Source organism: Acinonyx jubatus, chromosome A3 (assembly GCF_027475565.1).
Source record: "Acinonyx jubatus isolate Ajub_Pintada_27869175 chromosome A3, VMU_Ajub_asm_v1.0, whole genome shotgun sequence".
Taxonomy (NCBI): Eukaryota; Metazoa; Chordata; class Mammalia; order Carnivora; family Felidae; genus Acinonyx; species Acinonyx jubatus.
Window position 1 is genome coordinate 122,704,622 of NC_069388.1, and position 19,740 is coordinate 122,724,361.

Sequence of the window (19,740 nt, forward strand, 5' to 3'; positions counted from 1 at the left end):
CACATTGTCTAGGTGATCAAGGCTAGCATCATCACCGGTGTCACATAGATATCACGTACCCCTAATGTGGCACATGAGAAGAGGTCATCACTTCTCTGATGGTTGTTCTGAAAATCCCAGTCTGAGCAGGAGAAAAACATCACACAAACCCACATTGAAGGACATTCTGCAAAATACCTGACCAGTACCCCTCAAAACTGTCTAGGTCATTAAAAATGGGGAAAGACTGAGAAATCATCACAGACCAGAGGAGCCTAAGGAAACAAGGTGACTAAACATAATGTATTCCAAGTAGGATTCTGAGATAGAAAAAGAACATTGGAGAAAAACTCATGAAATCTAAATAAGGTGTGGAGTTTAGTTAATAGTACTGGATCTGTGCTGGCTTCTTAGTTGTGATGAATGTACCACAGCAGTGTAAGGTACTCACAGCAGGGGGAAATGGAGAGGACTATAGGGAACTCTGTATTATCCTTGTGACTTATATATAAGTCTAAAATTATTTTAAAGTAAAAAGCTTATTTTAAAAACTAACCATCCTATAAAAAGTAAATATGCCTTAATTTTGAATAGTAAACATAGTCATATTAACTTTGAATATTGCTTTATTCAAAATTACATTATGAGTATATTGGGAGAGTTAGCCCAAGAGAAAGACATTCCATAAGCCGTAATCAATACATACGTGATATGGAGGTAGATAACAAGAGTCAAAGCTCAGAGTTACAAATGGCTACCACTGGGAGGAAATTAGTCAGTGGGGTCTGCATTCTATTTTTGTTTTAAATTAGCTATGTAGAATTATTTGACTCTACACTATGTGCATATGTTACTCTGGTAAAAACAAATGTAGAAAATGTAGATAGGGGAGAAAAAGCAAAGCATCTGTTTTTGAAATTTGGCTTGGGGACCCAGAAGTTAAGCTTTTGACAGGGGTCACTCCTCCTGTTGTCCCTCACGCAGCTGTTACGGACTACTGAAAAATCCGAGATTTTCACCACTGAAGCGTGAATCTCACAAATGGAAATAAGGAAAGTTAAACTAAACTTATTTTTGCAGTACATTCTTTGATAACTGTGTTTCTCTTAGATTTTTTGTTATTTTAGTGAGAAAAGGTATTGTGCTGAATGTTCAGTCTTTCTGTCTTTTACTCCTGAAGAATATATTTTGTCAGCACCAAAAAACCACGTATCTGCAGTACATAATAAGATTTTTGTTCCCAGTGTTAAGTGTTCTTTTCCTCTTTCTCTCTCTCCCTCTCTTCTTCCCTCCTGTTCTGGCCCTTTGCTCCTTCCTTTCTTCCTAGTGGGGTTATTGCTCCAATACTGTAGTATATGCTTATACCAGACCTGATCGTCCAGAGTATTGTGTTATCTTTTGGGATACAAAAAACAATGAGAAATATGTTAAATATGTGAAGAGTCTCATTTCTATTACTACCTGTGGAGATTTCTGCATTTTGGCTACGAAAGCTGATGAAAATCATCCTCAGGTAAGTGTTCCTTCATATGTTAAAGCTAAGATGGGTATGGGTTAACCTCTCCTTCTCAGGTATAGCCTCTCTACTGGCAGTACAGCAAAGTGTTGGGTCTATTGGCCATGTCTGTCTGGACCTCTGTTTTGGAAAATTATGTGATTCCATTGTGACTCTATTTTTTTTTCCAATTAGCTAATCCATTAGCATTTCATACTCACCAGTTCAGTATGGAAGCTTTTTGTCTCTGAAACATATTTAAAATACTACCGTCTTTTTCCAAGTTAAAATTCCACAAGGAAAAATGAATATCCAGATGTCTAGTATAAATGCTCAAGAAGTTATGTAACTATGATCATTATAACACTTTGGGTAGTTTTGACATTGAGAAGTATACTTTTATTTGGAGTTACATTGCTTTAAAAATAACCATCTCATAGTGTAAAATAAATAATATAAATAATGCCTTAAAAAGTATGAAACAATTTAAATATTTGCAGAAGCATATACATTTTTCAAAAAAGGATTATCATTATCTTTGGCTGTGTTATAAATTATTTTATTCCATTAAAAAGCATAAAGTTTTTGGTTTAAGGTGGCCATTTGAACAGCCACCTTTGGCTCTGTTCTCTCTTGAAACTTACTAAAATAACAGTAAAGGTATTTTTTAAAAAGTCATAAGCCCATAGGGACCAGAAAGAGAAAGGAAATGGTAACATAGTTTTGGGGGTTAAAGAGTGGGTGGATTAGTGGTGATTACCTTAGCAGACCTAAGAAAGCTGAATCCTAAATCATCAATGGAGAAAGCAAAGAAGTAACCAGTTTTCATCCCAGAATCCTGAAGAGACACAGGACTTAATGGTACCTGGTAGGAGAAAGAAACAAATGGAAAAACAATTTGGAAGTACCAGAGATTATGCAGGAAGGAGAAAATTAAAAAGGCATATAAAGAGTCCTGTCTGGAGAATCTGACCAGTTCAAGAGAAATGACCTCTAAAAGTTCTCCTATGGGGAGTTCCCAAGGAAATATCCCTGCCTCGTCACCTTACTGTGAAGACCAGTCATGAGGCTCACCCATAAACCAATAGATTACAAGCAGCTTTCAGTGTCATACTCTGAAATAGAAACAGACAAGGATTGTCAGACGTTTGAAGAAAGCATCTCATTTAACAGACACACACAAAAATAAACACAAGGAGAAAAGAATGGGGAGGAAGCAGAGATTCGGCAGGGAGAAGAACAATTCAGAAGAGTCATTTCAAATTATTAGAGTTAAGGGATACTACATCCATAAAACAAGGAAGGGATACTATAGAAAAAGTTTTTGGAAATTACAAATATGATAATAGCAATGAAAAATTTGGCAGAAGAGTTAGAAGATAAAATCAAGGAAAACTCCTATAAAGTGGAGCAGGAAGACAAGGAAATGGAAAACAGGAGTGAATAGGTAAGAAAATCAGGACCAGCCCTGGAAGTTCAGTGAATAGGTAGGCAAAGAGGAGGGGAGTAATCCAAAGAGAGAAGAGACTATTCAAGAAAATTTCCCTTCGGTTTCGAGATTGAAAGTGTCTACCTCAGTGAATAAAAATATTTCCAAATCAAAACACATCATTGTGAAGTTTCAGAACACGGGATAAAAAGAAGATCCTATAAGCTTTCAGAAAGACTTCATTCGGTCAGGCATCATAATGGCATTCATCTTGTCAACAGCAATACTTTGGAGAATTGCTTTCAAAATTTTGAGGGAAAATGATTTCCCGTCTTGAATTCCATATCTGCAGCAGACTAATTAAAATGAGGGAAGGAGACTGATTGCACAGTGCTTCCAGCGTGAAGGTTATGGACGAGATTGTGCTGCTGGTGCAGGTCTGACCGCTCCTCGAGCTCGGCTGCTCCTTGGCCCTGCTCCTTGGTGTGGCCTACAGAACCAAGCGCTATAGGTACCTGAAACCTTGGGCAGAAGAGGAAAGGAGGATAGCAGCCGAGGATAAAAAGAAGCAGGCTGAGCGGAAATGGATGGGGAGAGAACCGGCAGGAGACCAAGACAACAGCATACTAAACAGCATACCTGCCTTTCTCTGGACTAGTGTGGATAAATAGAGCTTTCTGTGTTGTGTGGAAAAAAGATAAAATGAAGGTAGGACAAAGACATTTTTAGATGTATAAGGTCACCAAAAACTTACCTCCCAAGCTTTCTTAGTTACTTCAGAATATGGCCTACCAAAACGAGGAAAAGACCAAGAGGAAGAAACTGGATAACCTGACAGCAGTGGTGCATAGTGGTACCAGTTGACAGTGTGCGGCATGCCTAGGGAGTCATCAGATGACAGCAGATCACGTGGCTCCAGAGGAAACTCAAGATGAAATTAATAGAACGCTTAATGTGGTTGAACTCTTGAGAGAAGATGTACATAACTGGGAGGTAATTGGGTATAGAGAAACCAAGCAAAGAGAAAAAAGAAAGGCAGTAACCAACTACAGGGAAAGCAAAATGCGATTTAGAATAAATCGTGACGTACTTACAGCTCAGCCGTGGATAGCGTTTACATAATCAAAATGATGCTTTTTAAATTAATTTTGTAATTAAATGGATATTATAATTAAAAAACTTTTAATTAAAGTATAATAACCATATTAACCCCTAAAATCCCGATCTAACAAAATTGTAAGTGGAAAGCCGGAATGGTGGAAGTGTACCCCTGTGTGATGGGAGGCTGGAAAGGGGACTGAAAGATAGTGGGAAGTGATAGTGAGAAGTCAGTAGATACTGCTCCAGATCGAAACAGAACAAAATAAGAAGTAGCATTATCAACGTGTTACTTAGGTTTGTGGAGGTAAATATCAAAAGGATGAATTAAAGGAGCTGAAAGTCATTACTCCAGGGAGCAGAAAATGGGAAGTTTTAGGGGAGGACTTCTTCTTACTCTTCAGTAAGAAGAGTTCTTCGGAACTCTTCCATTCTTTAAGCTATGAGCACGTAGATGATATGTGGATTAACAAACACAAGTTACTTGTGGTATTTTGTGGCAGTAAATCAGCTTATTTTAAGTAGTGGAAAAGTAAATTATATTTTAGTATAATTTTTGTCATTTAGTTTGTTTTTTTAAAAATTAAATTTTTTTCTTTTTTAAATTTTTATTTTAATTCCAGCATTATTAACATACAGTGTTATGTTAGTTTCAGGTGTACAATATAGTGATTCAACACTTCCATACATTTCTCAGTGCTCATTCTGATGTGTGTTCTTGATGTGTAATTCCTGTCACCTGTTTCCCCCATCCCCACTCCTTTTCCCTCTGGTAACCATCAATTTGTTTTCTATAGTTAAGAGCCTGTTTCTTGGTTTGTATCTCTCTCTCTCTCTGCCTTTTTTTTTTCTTTGCTTATTTGTTTTGTTTCTTAAATTCCACATATGAGTGAAATCATGGTATTTGTCTTTGTCCGACTTATTTCACTTAGCATCATACTCTCTAGCTCCATCCATGTTGTTGCAAATGGCACGTTTTAATTTTTTTATGACTGAATAGTGTATGTGTGTGTGTGTGTGTATAACACATCTTCTTTATCCATTCATCTATTGATGGACACTTGGGCTGCTTCCATAGCTTGGCTATTGTAAATAATGCTTCAGTAAATATAGGAGTGCATGTATCCCTTTGAGTTAGTGTTTCTGTGTTTTTTGGGTAAATACTCAGTAATGTGATTCCTGGATCATAGTGTGGTTCTATTTTTAACTTTTTGAGAAACCTTCATACTGTTTTCCACAATGGCAGCATCAGTTTACATTCCCACCAACAGTGCACAAGGGTTCATTTAATTTACATTTATGAAATTAAAGAAGTTTTTCTTGAGAAGCTGAAAAAAGAAAGAGAAAGTCTGCATGTAAGTAGTACGTAGAGAATTGGTTTATTTGAAGTCGTTATTCCAATCGGGAGAATATCTAAGTAAAATAGTATTCTTAGCACAAGATATAGAAAAGGTGATTAACAATAGAAGAATGAAATTATCACTTTAGTATGGTGTAAAGTGTGCATTATGCTTGATTATTTTACTGAATATTAATTATTGATAATTAATTGTGTACATGTCATTTTTATATTGCTTCAAAGGAGGAGAACGAGATGGAAACATTTGGTGCAATGGTAACAAATTAGTTCTTATATAGCTGATTATAAGATAAAAATGAATTTTGAGGTTAGAGCTGATCAGGAATTTTAGAAGTGTAAATAATGAAACGTAGCCAGTGTACTTGTGTTTCTTAGGTGAACTCTTAAAAATGACAGTGTTCCATTATATTGAGAAATCAGCCTTGGTTTAATTTTAATTCGTATATCTTTATGTTTAATGCTGTAGATTATATTTGTCTGCTATTCTTTGCACTTAACAATTTTATCAGTTATTTCCCTGTTGTGATACTTTACAGAGATAAGCATGATATATTAAGCATTATTTCTTTCATTGTACAGAAGCAGGAATTCTGATACTCTTTGTTTTATTTGTTCACAGTTTGTGCTAGTTCTTTGTAATTCTATTGGCACACCTTTGGATCCCAAATATATTGATATTGGTAAGGAAATGTTAATGTCTATTCCCTCTTTAATCAAGTTTTATTTGTACAACTAATTTAAAAACCTAGCTATGGCATTATTAATTAAAATGGTCTTCTAAACAAGAATGACCATTTTTCCTGGTTTGCCAAGTCCAGCACCAGTTTATGCCAATTATTGTAGTCAAATTATCAATAATGCTCCACTTCACCGTATAAATATCCTGTTTAATACAATAAATTATAAGTTTACTCTAAAAGCCACAGTAATCTCATCACTGTTATACTGCCATTATTTGCTTTCAATGGGAAATATACTTGTGTAGGAATTGGTATGCAATGTAATGATTAGCATGTAATAAATGGGATTATAGAAACAATTTTGCTGTTAAACCACTTTTATTATTAATAAGCTGCTTGCAAATACCTCTCTTCTATAAAAACACTTTAGCTGCTTGTAAAAGTGCATTTTCTCTTTCCAGATTTTTCTAATGAAATCAATCTATTAATAGAGACAGCTTTCAAAAATTCCTGATTTTTTTTTGTTTGTTTTCAGAAGACATTTGTTACTTTAGAGTTACCATTCCCTCTATCCAACAATTATGAAAGTAACCATTAAAAAATTTCTCATCTAACTCTTATGTTTTTTTGTTAAAAATCATTACCAAATATTTTGTGGCGATTTCACTTTAACTTCCAAAAGTAATGTGTTTTAAGTGTGGTAGTTTATTGGATATGGTATTAGAAAAATTATTAGACTTCAAAAATTGAAAACCCATTGAATTTTCTGAATCTGAGAGCTAGTCATTTTTTTTTTTCAGATTTCATATTTAACCTTCATCAAATGTTAGTGTCTCCCTTCTAAATATATTTTGCTAAACTGTTTGGGTGATACAAGCAAATGTGAGAAATACTTAATGGGCTTTCAAGATTTTATGCTGTCTGTTTAGAGTTTTGGTAACTCAGTTTTATATATTGACACTTTTCAACTTCATATCTTACGTTCATTGTTATAGAGGTATGTTTATATTTGTACCTGCATATATATGTATATATGTTAGTGTTCCTTGTTAAAAGGCTTAGCTTAAAATTATTACAGACTCTTATCACAGGAATATCTTGTATTGGAAACATAACAGTCTCTTAAGGGATGAATTATGTCAGTCTTTAGATTATATGTTTTTTCTTTTGATATCAAAAGTTTTAACAGAATAATGATGGTAGGGTTAGCCTCAAAGTAATTTTAATCATAGGTAGTCTTTTTTTTTTTTTCATAAAGCCAGATGTAAATCCTTCACCTTCATAAAATGGCAAATACTTGAGGGCATGATTATTTGTATTTTTGAGTCTTGAAACTTTTTTTTTTTTTGCAGTCTCGCTGGCTGAAATTTTAACAAACAGTTCTTTCATTGGCTTGCAGTAAACCGAGCCAAGGACTCAACATTTTTGTTTCATACATATCCTGTAAAATTCCTTTAAGTTTGTATGCCAGATTTTTGTGAGGACTGGAGGATAAAACGAAAAAAGTGTGTAACTGATGTTGCTCTGGAAAGTGTAATTTTTGTGCTGCTCTTCCTCCTGCCAATCTCTGTAGAAACTTTTTAAAAGAACTTTATGCATTATTATACAAGTTTAGTCTGTGGGGCTTTTGTACTATGCATGGAGGAGTTACGTGCCCTTTTCCGGTGCTCTTCCTTTGAGCTCTTAAAATACCTTTAAGAGGTATTTTAAAGGTGCACTTCTGTTCAGAGTACTACTTTTTACTCTGCACTACAATTACTGATTTTCTCGTTTGCCTTCCCCACAAGATTTTGGACTCCTTAGAGATCTATGTCTTATTAATTTCTGTATTCCTCTAACACTGTGCCTGCCCTATAACAAATGCTTATTGAGCATATGGAAAGTACTTATTTCTATCATGAAAATGGAAAATGACACATTTATTTAGCAAAACTTCAGTGAGTTTCTGGTACTGTACTGGGTATCTGGAGTTATAAAAAATTGACTATGAAACTTCCTGTAGGATATCTAAACAAATAATGAAATGTAGTTAATCCATTTGACACTGGTGTACTGTTCCCCCGCTGTGTGCTAGGTTGGTATCGTGCTAGGTGTTGGATAAGTGGATATTAGTGAGTAAGGACATCAGACATAATCTTTGCTACTTAGAGATGCTTTCATTTGAGCTGAATTTTGAAGGATAAGTGTTTATTCAGGTGACATTTTAAGGAGAGAAAGCAGCATTTGCAGAGAAACGAAGGCATGAAAAGTGCCTGGAAAGTACCAGGTGCCTGTGCTTTAGCCATTTTGGCGGGAGCTGGTAGGTGGCTTTCTAATGATGGTCTCTACCACATGCCTGGAGTCATGCATAGATTCTAGAGAAAGGCAGCTTGATGAAAACATGTCAGTGCAATTTCAGTTTACCAGATTTTTTAAGAGGCTGAGAAATTAGTAAGTAGGAAAGTAAGGGAACATTACAGATGTAGACATTTATTTCAGGCCTCAGCATTAAAATATTACAAGCAAGTTTTACTTATATATGAATTCCTAGGTTGTTTTAGGTTATTTTACATCCTTTGCCTGCGTAGTGACTTCTACCTATAAGTGTTAACAAAGTTCAGCTAATGGAAGCCTAATTATTTCCTTAAAAATTTTTGTTTCCAATAATCATTCTAAATATTTGAAATTTTTCTTTCCAAATAATGAGTAGTTGAGAGGAACATGGAATGCTTTTATCCTGGTTGTGTTCTTTTTCTAAAACGTTCTGTCTGTTAAAATTTGGATTCCTAACTTACTCCTGGGGGCTTAGTTCTAGGAAACTAAGAACTAATCCACCAGGATGGGATGGATCTTTTAATGAAAATCTAGCATAGTTTTTGTAGACAGGACTATCTACCCATATGAATTTGCTGAATTTACTCCCATACTGATCCAAAGAATGTATGTTTTAGATATATTTGTATTTGCATTTTTTTTTGTATTGACTGTTGGGTTTATATGTGACTTTATTATAAAAACCTATATAGGTAATAAAAATAAAAACAATACTAGTATCCACATCTAATACTATTATTAACCGTTAATTAGAAGCAATATGCCATCGTGGTTAAGAGCACAGATTATGGAGTCAGATTAACTGGGCTTTTGTCTCACCTCCGGCTTTCTAGTCATGCACCTCAGCAAGTTATTTAACCCCTCCCTCTTTCAGTTTCTTCATCTCCCCAGTGGGGTAATAATGCTTATCTCATAGAATAGTTGTGAGTGTGAGTGAGAATATATACTATGTAATATTTTCATTATATATTAACACAATTATATATTATATAGAACCAAATAATTATAGTTAATGTATTTATAGTATATGGTATATGTACCTGATGTATATATTTATTAACTTAAATATATAAATAATATATATAATATATGTAATATATAATATATATATATTTAAGTTAATAAATATTGGCTTTGAAATTATTATTGTTTATTCTATTCCAGAGATTTTGCCATGCTTTGTTATCTCTTTTAATCTTTAAAGCAGCTGTATAAGATATTATTATTTCCAACTGCAGTAAGTAAACTGAGGTTCAGAGAGAATAAGTGATTTATCTAAGGCTACAGAGTTAAGCAAGTACCTGTAGTTTGAATCCAAAAGTCTGACTCTTTCCATGAACCACTAACATTTTAATTTAACCAGGCTAATGATAAGGTATTGTGATTATTTAGGATGTATCAGAGAGGAACATGAGTATAATTTATAGTTGTATGTAAATGTTGGTTAGAGGAATGCTTTTATATATGCTTAGAAAAAATTGTATTTTATTAGAAAATATTTTTTTTTAATGTTTATTTTTGAGAGAGAGAGAGAGATTGAGAGAGAGAGAGAGGGAGAGAGGCAGACAGGTAGAGAGACAGGGAGACAGAGGATCCTAAGCGGGCTCCGTGCTGACAGCAGAGAGAGCCCAATGCGGGGCTCGAGCTCATGGAACCACGAGATCATGACCTAAGCCAAAGTCAGACACTAAACCCACTGAGCCACACAGGTGCCCCATATTAGAAAATAGTTTAAAGTTGTGAACTTATTTCAAATCCCACTAAAGGCATTATACTCATCAGCATTAGAGTGTCTGTGGTAGAATTTACTAAACATTTAGCAAATGTCTTATGATTTAGTGAGAGTGGGGTCAGAGAAAGCTGAGCAAAGCCTGGGCCTGGCATGCTCATTCTTCTCACTCAGCGCTCCCCAGGCCCTTGCTACTTTTCCAGGATCACCTTTCGACCACTTGTTCACTACAGGAAAGGCTTCTGGCTCCCTCTAGAGTTCAACAATAGTACGTGTTTCAAATAGAAAAACCTTGACAATTGTAATGAAAAAATGTTTTTAGTATGATTCAACTATACTGAATTACTTTGTATATAAAAATTCTTGAATTTGAATCACAAAGTTGGTAATCTACTCAATTACTATTTTATCATTAGCCTGGTTTCTGATTCTTTGTCCATTTTCTCAGTCTTTTAATGCCTTAAATGTTTACTTGGACCATGGCAAGAACTCCATAAATGGTAGCTGCTGTTAACACCATTCCTTTATTCTGGCCATATGAATAATTATTTAGCTTAATATTTAATAAAACACAAGTTTTATACTATTCTAATTATTCAGGAGTTTAGAAAATAGGTACTAAAATGATCTTTTATGATGGAGTTTTGTTTTGTTTTTACATAGTTTGTGTGAATGTGTTTGCTTAGTTTTATGGTATTTAGTTTGTGTTTTGTGACCTTGGACAAGTTATTTTACTTCTTCCTCTATTTTTTAATCTTTAAGCTAGATTTTATAAGGCTATGTCATCAAAGGGTACACAGGTCCTACAAAGGGTAGGTAGGAGCTTAAATGTTCTCTAAGAAAAGGAATAGATGAACAAAGTTATATGGTTAGGAGAATATTTTCCTAAATTAGGAAGGAACTTTGGAGAATTTTCTTTTCTTTTTTTTAAACAGATAAAAATTAATTTTAATGATACAGCTGGCTCTTGAACAACACAGGTTTGAACTGTGTGGGTCCACTTGTACACAGATTTTACCATACAGTACTCTAAATCTAGCTTCTCTTCTTCATGATTTTATTTTTTTTAATCTCTAATTGTTCTTTTTTTTAATCAAATTTATTTATTTAAATTCAAGTTAACATACAGGGTAGTATTGGTTTCAGGCGTAGAACCCAGTGATTCGTCACTTACATGTAACTCTCCATACGCATCCCAACAAGTGCCCTCCTTAATGCCCATCACTCATTTAGCCCATCCCTCCACCCACCTCCCCTCCAGCAACCCTCAGTTTGATCTCTGTATTTAAGAGTCTCTTATGGTTTGCCTCCCTCTCTGTTTTTAATCTTATTTTTCCTTCCCTTCCTCTATGTTCGTCTGTTTTGTTTCTTAAATTCTATATATGAGTGAAATCATAGGATATTTGTCTTTTTCTGACTAACGTATTTCACGTAGCATAATACACTCCAGTTCCATTCATTTTGTTGCAAATGGCAAGATTTCATTCTTTTTGATTGCTGGGTAGTATTCCGTTGTGTATATAATTTGGCTATTGTGATAGTGTTGCTATAAACACTGGGGTGCGTGTACCCCTTCAAATCAGCCTTTTTGTATACTTTGGATAAATACCTAGTAATGTAATTCTATTTTTAAGGAGCCTCCACCTTGTTTTCCAGAGTGGCTGAACCAATTTGCATTCCCACCAGCAGTGTATCTGTTGTTTCGTGAGTTGTTAATTTTAGCCATTCTGACAGGTGTGAGGTGGTATCTCATTGTGGTTTTGATTTGTATTTTTCTGATGATGAGTGATGTTGAGCGTTTTTTCCTGTGTTTGTTAGCCATCTAGAATTTTCTTAATTAACTTAATGAGGAATTATAAGATGTGAGGTCAGAGGGAAGGATATAAAGGCCCAAACCGAGCAGTAATAATAATGGGGATGGGAGGAGGTAGTGGGATTTGATTTATCTCTTCATCAGTTAATTGGACATTTGGGCTATTTCAACTTTTTGGCTATTATGAACAATGCTGTTCTGAACATTCGTGTGTGAGCTTCTGTGTGGACATTTGTTTTCATTTCTCTTGGGTATATACCTAGGAGTGGAGTTGGTGGGGCCTGTGGTAACTCTGTATTTAGCAAATGGAGAAACTGCCAAACTATTTTTCAAAGTGGATGCACCACTATTTCCCTACCATTTCTCTGCTTCCTTGGCAATACTTGTTATTGGCTGACTTTTTGATTGTAGCCATTATAGTGGGTTTGAAGTGGTATGTCATTGTGGTTTTGTTTGCATTTGCTTGATGGCTAATGATATTGGACATCTTTTTCCTTTGCTTAGTGACTGTATATCTTCATTGGAAAAATGTCTATTCAGATCCTTTGACCATTTTTTAATTGGGTTTTTTGTCTTTTTATTATTGAGTTGTAAGAGATCTTTATATATTCTAGAAATAATTCCTTATCACATATATGATTTACAAACATTTTCTTCCATTCTGTGGGTTGTCTTTTCACTTTTTTGATGGTGTCCTTTGAAGCACAGATGTTTTAAATTTGATGAAGTCCAGTTTATCTACTTTTTCTTTTGTTGCTGGTGCTTTTGGTGTCATATCTAAGAAACTCTTGCCTAATCCAAGGTCACAAAGATTTATTTCTAAGGTTCCCCCCCCCGCCCCCCTAAGATTTCTACAGTAATTTTAGCTCTTACATTTAGGTCTTTGATCCATTTTCATGTAATATTTTTGTATGGTCCTACAAGCTTTTGATTATGTTTTTTGATTTTAGAGACTGCATGTTGGGTATATTGTCTGAAATGAGGAGTTGAATACAGTGGTCACTGAATTCCTTTGCAGCACAAACATTCTGTGATTCTGTGTAACTGTAACCTAATTGTTTTAATGCTCTTTTAAATAGTACCATTATTTGTTGCAATGACCAAAACCCATGTGATAGCAGCTTCAAAAGAAGCATTTTATACCTGGCAATATCGTGTGGCAAAGAAGCTCACAGCATTGGAAATTAATCAGATCACGCGGTCTCGGAAAGAAGGGAGAGAAAGGTATATCTTTTGATACATGGTTTTTAGTAGCTCAGCCGTATCACATTTAAACCAGACATAGTTAATTCTAAATTGTCATGCTTGAGAACTGTAAGTTGTTTTGATTACTAGAAATAATACTTTCCCATTCAAAATCTTTCAAAATCTTTCAAATTATTTGTTTACATTGATCAAAATAAATAAGAAGGGGTGTGGTATAATAAAAGAAAGCCCTTAGAGATTAAAACTGGATGTCTGTGTTTTTTTTTTTTATAAAATTTTTTTTTAACGTTTTATTTATTTTGAGACAGAGAGAGACAGAGTATGAATGGGGAAGAGTCAGAGAGAGAGGGAGACACAGAATCTGAAACAGGCTCCAGGCTCTGAGCTGTCAGCACAGAGCCCGACGCGGGGCTCGAACTCACAGACTGCGAGATCATGACCTGAGCCGAAGTCGGCCACCCAACTGACTGAGCCACCCAGCCGCCCCAGAAGTCTGTGTTTTTATAAGGAAATAGCTATTCTCTCTCACCTACTCTCACCATGTTAGGGTTATTATGCTATACTTGAAATACGATTATTCAACTGAATGTCTGACCAAAGCTTCATTCTTATGGGTTAGTGGCACAGGTTGTTCTGGGAGAGTGGGGGTGATCCTAGTGTCAGCCACCATAGGATAGGCAGGTTCTTAGACACAGATAAGGAGGAGGTCTTCAGGTAGGGTGAACTGGTTACTTGGGCTTCTTTTTCTTGCCCTGGATTCCAGGGAGTTGGGTTAAGTGATAGAGAGGGCTCTACTACATAGAGAAGTTAGGACTAGGATGGGGGGATTCCTGTGATAAGTTTCAAGGTGTAGATGTGTTTCCTGAGTTTTTGTAAGTTATATTATCTCTGTTGGTGATATTCTGTATTTTACCCACTTGTTGTTACCCTAAGCCTGCCTTTATGTATGTATGTATGTATGTATGTATTTTAAAGTTTATTTATTTTGAGAGAGATAGTGCGAGCAGGGGAGAGGCAGAGAGGGAGAGGGAGAGAGAGAGAATCCCAAGCAGGCTATGCACTGCCAACACAGAGCCCTACACAAGCTGGATCCATGATCCTTGAGATCACAACCTGAGCCAAAGTCAGAGGCTTAACTGACTGAGCCACCCAGATGCCCCACCCTAAACCTTTAAATAAAGCATTTTGTTGAGTGCTTTAACCTAATAATTCTTAATCAGGGCTTAGACCTCTGTTGGGAGTGGGCACTGGGGGTTATGTCAGAAACCCTGGGTTGCTTTTTCAGATCATCTTCCCTCACACATGCTTGCTGTCTTAATGCAATCTTCCCTTTCCTTTAAGATTCACTCAGGTACTAAGATAGGAGAAATGTCCCTAGTAAAAATATTCTGGATGCATGAATTCATGTGGAAGCAAAACAACAACAACAAAAAAATTGAAAAATACTATATCTTCTCAGTAGTTCTGAAAGTCTAGATAGGAAGAATCTTTGGCCTTTTTCAGGACAGCATGTGGCAGTGGTAGCAATAATAAGCAAGAGAACTGCCATCTGCAGGGAGAAGGTAGATCTAAGGACAAAGTTGGGACAGAAAAGTCTAGCCTCTCCATAGAGTGAGTGTCCTGGGAGCCAGCTGAAGATATTCTGGCTTTAAGATGGCAGCATTTCCTTGTATTTCTATGTGGGATATGACTGGGCAGGTTCTCTCTGGACCTCACTTTCCTCATCTGTAAAATATCTTTGATGATAGTGATAACAGCCAACACTGAATACTTCTTACCTGCCAGATACTCCAGTAAGCCTAGTGAGTACTCTCATTAATCCTGTTTCACAGAGAAGAGACTAAGACACGTGAGCTTAAATTATTTGCCAAAGGTCACTAGCTGATAAGTAGAGATGGGACATAAAGCCAGGTTGATCTGGCTCTGAAGCACTTCACTCAGATTGGCCTTTCTTGTAGTACCCTGCTTGTTTTAAGAGGGGGAAGGGGGTCACGTGATCTCTTGAGAGCCCTCCTATTCTAACCGTTGACTCTTATTTTGTGATAACTAGTAGAAATAGTGGCTGGATATACTTAATAGAAATGTAGTAAAATACAGAAGCACGGCACCTCTAAATTATTTCTTTTTAAAATATATTTTCTTTCTGTCTTTAATACATTTCTGTTAAATTTAACATTTAATCTCCTTATTGATCAAAGTACAATTATGATTTCAGTTTAACAATGATAAAATCTCATGATATTTTCGAGATAGAAAATGGCTTGATTTTCTTATGATTATATTACATTTATGATTTCTTGATGATCAGGCTTTGTGCATATGTACTTTACAAACATCATTTTATTTATGCCTCTTAAAAAAAACCCTGCAAAACGTCGCCCTTATTTCCACATGGAGAAATTGAGGATCAGAGAAGTTAAGTGACTTGCCCAGGGCCTCATAGCTACTCTATGTTGTATCTTCCCTGTTCACCTCCACTTGTTTTAATGTTTTGCCAGCAGACATAGAGCACCTGGCAGTATATGGCACTGTGCTAGGCACTAGAGATACAGCCTTTGGTTCCGGGAAACCCACCAACTAGAGAGAGAGGTAAACTAGTGGAGATACTATGGTGTGAATAGTATTATAATGAAGGTATCAGAGAGATGGGCAGAGTCCAAAAGTAGTCATCATCATCACACAGGGAACATAGGGAACAATTCTTTAGTTCAGAACAAAAATTCCATTAATTAGAGCTTCCCAAATACATTTAGGCTTTATCTTTATGTATTTTTTAAAATTTTTATTAATTTTTTTAATGTTTTATTTTATTTTTTGAGAGATGGAGAGAGAGAGCACGAGCAGGGGAGGGGCAGACAGAGAGGGAGACCTATAATCCGAAGCAGACTCCAAGCTCTGAGCTGTTAGCACGGAGCCCGATGGGGGCTTGAACCCACGAATGCGAGATCATGACCTGAGCCTAAGTTGGACACTCAGCCAGCTAAGCCACCCAGGCAGCCCTAAATTTTTTTTAACATTTATTTATTTTTGAGAGACAGAGACAGAGCAAGCAGGGGAAGGGCAGAGAGACAGAGACAGAATCCGAAGCAGGCTCCAGGCTCTGTGCTGATAGCTCAGAGCCTGATGCGGGGCTTGAATCCACAGCATTGTGAGGTCATGACCTGAGCCGAAGTCAGACACTTAACTGACTGAACCACCCAGACGCCCCTAGGCTTCACCTTCATTGAGCACATTATTAGACAGGAAATTACGGAGAAACAACAGAGAAACTTACTTAGTGTATCAGAAGTTATTCCTGACATTCATTTGGAGAATAAGGTAAAATAGCTGTTGGGTCTTAATGAAATTCATTGAAAATATGTGATTCAATGTTCAAATATATTTTCGACCTAGCTTTCAGGAACATATTACTTGCATAACTAGGAAACACCTGGTAGGTAGTTTCTACCTTTATACGATTGAGTTGTGTCAAGAACTCTTTTTAAAAAAAAATTTTTTTTTAATGTTTTTATTTATTTTTGAAGGAGAGAGAGACAGAGCATGAGACGGGGAGGAGCAGAGAGAGGGAGACATAGAATTTGAAGACTGGAGCAGGCTCTAAGCTGTCAGCACAGAGCCCTATGCGGGGCTCGAACTCACGAACTGTGAGATCATGACCTGAGCTGAAGTCAGACGCTTAACTGACTGAGTCACCCAGGCGCCCCAGGTTGTGTCAAGAACTCTTTAAAATAATCAGGACATTTATGTTACATAACAGTATTCATTGGTGACATTCAACCTAATTATTCTAGAGATTATGAAATGGTATAACCTGTACTTAGACTATCTTTGAAATTCTGACTTTTTTTTCCCAGAATTTATCATGTGGATGATACTCCTTCTGGATCAGTGGATGGGGTGCTTGACTATAGTAAAGCCATTCAAGTAAGTGATCTTATTGCCAGCAAATGTTAATATCTGTAGATTTGGAAGTACTGTAATTTTAGTCTAAGATCTGAAAAAGAATTTGTTTTTAGTGAATAGCATCATATTCTGGTAATTCTTAAAAAAAATTTCTGTTCTGAAAACCTTTTTCTAGGTGTGCTGTGATTTTTCCTTCTTTTGATTTTTAAAAACATTTTTGTTTTTTTTCTTATTCTTTTTTAAAATTTTAGAGAGAGAGAGCGTGAGGGGGGAGAGGGGCAGAGGGAGAGAGACAGCGAATCTCAAGCAGGCTCCACGCTGAGTGTGGAGCTCCAATCCATGATGCTGGGCTCAATCCCATAACCATGAGATCATGACCTGAGCTAAAATCAAGAGTCGGACACTCAACTGACTTGAGCCACCAGAGGCCCCTAAAAACATTTTTGAAATAATTATAGTCTCATGGGAGGTTGTACAGATAGCTTAGAACCTTTTTACCCCACTTCCCAATGGTGACATCTTCTATAACTGTAGTATAATATCAAAAACAGGAAATTGACATTGATAATGACACCATTAACTGGACTCCCACCGGATTCCTTACTCAGTTTTCACTAGTTTATGCATGTACATGTGTGCGTGTGGTTTTATGGAATCTTACCATCCTGAAAGAACTTGCCTCATGCTATTTCTTCATTTTCACACTTGTTCTCCACCCCATCCCTGCTCCACTGGCAACCACTCATCTGTTTCCATTTCTGGTTTTGTCACTCTGAGAATTCTTTAAATGAATGGAATCATGTGGCATGTAACCTTTTGAGATTGGCTTTTTCTCACTAAGCATAAGCTCTTGAGACTCGTCCAGCTTGTTGCTGTGCCATGCTGTTTCCCCTTCCTCATTCTGGCACGGTCTGGCCCTTCTGTCATCTGTTCATCTTTTATGACTGAGCTCAGGTTTCCATCTCCCTGCGTACTTCTGTGTAAATGAGATGTTCCTTCCTCTGTTGCTCTCCTAGATCCTGAGCGTACCGCTACTTTTATTAATTAGGTGTTCAGCTCGCTTTCTTCCCCAGTAGGCTTTTGAGTAATCCCTGAGGGGAAAGATTTTATTCGAGTGTCTTCGGTGCTTAGTTCAGCATCTTGCACATAGTAGGTGCTCAGTAAGTGAATGTTTAAGTTAATAAATATATTGAAGTATTCTTCTTAGTGAATTGCATGCTACCTTATACCAGATTAGTCACTCAATAAGTATTTGTTAAAGAATAATAATTGATTTATTTTAGGGCACCCGGGATCCAATTTGTGCCATAACTGCATCTGATAAGACACTGATCGTGGTAAGTTCTTAAAAAACTGATTTTATGAATAATAATTGTTTAAATTATAAAAATAGAGTAAAGTAATATGTTTTGGATTTGAATATCATCTTGTGGGCACCCAGTTTTCTAAGCCCAAAGTAGTAAATAAGAAATTTTTAAAGACTGCCTCACAAATTGTTAATTATTTGCAAAAATAACTATTAATAAATGCAGTAGAATAGTGGCCAACTGGGGAGAGTTTGACACCGGCTTGCATGAGCCACACAAGGGTTGGCAGGTGTCGAGTGGATTGGATAGCGGTAGTAGGTCTTAGAAAGCTTCCTTCTGTATGTGGCCCACTATTTGGTGTTGGAGAAAGTGCTTTGGCTCAGCTATTTTCATAAGACTTAAAATGAAGAGGTGGTGTGTTTGCTAACCAGTAAAAAAAAAAAAAAAAGTCTAGGGCAAATTTTTGCTGAATTTTTCAAATAAAATGAATGTAATGGTGGCTTTTCTTGAGCTCTGGCATTTGAAAATACTAATTTTAGAACTAAATGTTTACTTTAATATAATGGTGGTGGAGTCATTGAATTTCAGTTGTGTAAACATAGCCTTAGTGGTGTATGTTTACAGTTCTAGTTATGTTCTTTAGCCATTAGATAATTTTTGGGGGGACAAAATCTTAAGAATGTATTATTGTTTTTCCTCATCAAGTAAATTTGGTGTATTTTTGAAGCAGTTTGTCTTATGGAGCCTCTTTTTTCTTTTTAGAGTCTTTGCTCAATGGCAGGGGTTTTTGGTTATGCTAGTGGTGTTTCTGACATTAGCAAAAATAAAATAACATGCAACTCATATCAATCACGAAAATTGACATAATTCCCAAATGACAGTCTACCTATAACATACACACTTGAATGGTTTTAATACCAGCCAGAAAGTTTAATGGAGAAAATATCTTCTGCATTTAAAATTTCACTGTTGAAATGTAAAAGGTTTTAGAATCATTACTTTTTCAAACCTTTAAAGCCAAAGGGCCCCCTTTTTCAAAAACAAAATCTTTTCTCCTACCCCAATATGGTAAATCTTCCAAAACCCATACCTCCCTTTTATACACTAAACAATATTCTCCCCCTCCTCCTTCCACCCTTTCTGATAGACCCCTCTTGAGAATCACGCTGCAAAAGCGGTGCTCCACTGATTAAAAAGGGGAGAGGGAAAGATGGCCTGAGCCGAGCCTTCCGCTTTGTCCCATTGCCATGGCCAGAGGAACAGAAGGGTTTGGAAACCAGAGTTCGCTCTTGTCTGTTATACCAACTATTGATCTGTCAGCATTAAGGTTTGCACAGAGTTACACTGAAACTTCTATTTTATTTTTTATTTTTATTGTTTTTGAGTATTCTTTTTTTTTAATTTAATTTTTTATTTAAAAAAAAATTT

The 19,740-nt window shown here is 36.1% G+C and overlaps 1 protein-coding gene and 1 pseudogene across 4 annotated transcripts in view; both read left to right on the plus strand.

Moving 5' to 3' along the window:
• Positions 1-19,740, plus strand: part of WDR35 (WD repeat domain 35) — a 60,212-nt gene that overhangs the window by 16,044 nt on the left and 24,428 nt on the right. For 3 of the 4 annotated variants that reach the window (XM_015078361.3, XM_027077956.2, XM_027077955.1), the window contains 6 exons: positions 1,307-1,492; positions 5,584-5,616; positions 5,981-6,041; positions 12,976-13,120; positions 16,957-17,026; positions 18,289-18,342. In XM_015078361.3, coding sequence (XP_014933847.1) covers positions 1,307-1,492; positions 5,584-5,616; positions 5,981-6,041; positions 12,976-13,120; positions 16,957-17,026; positions 18,289-18,342 — 549 coding nt within the window. The remainder of the gene's footprint in view (positions 1-1,306; positions 1,493-5,583; positions 5,617-5,980; positions 6,042-12,975; positions 13,121-16,956; positions 17,027-18,288; positions 18,343-19,740) is intronic. The other variant, XM_015078362.3, reaches the window with a different exon arrangement.
• LOC128311340 (ATP synthase subunit e, mitochondrial-like) lies at positions 3,314-5,577 on the plus strand (annotated as a pseudogene).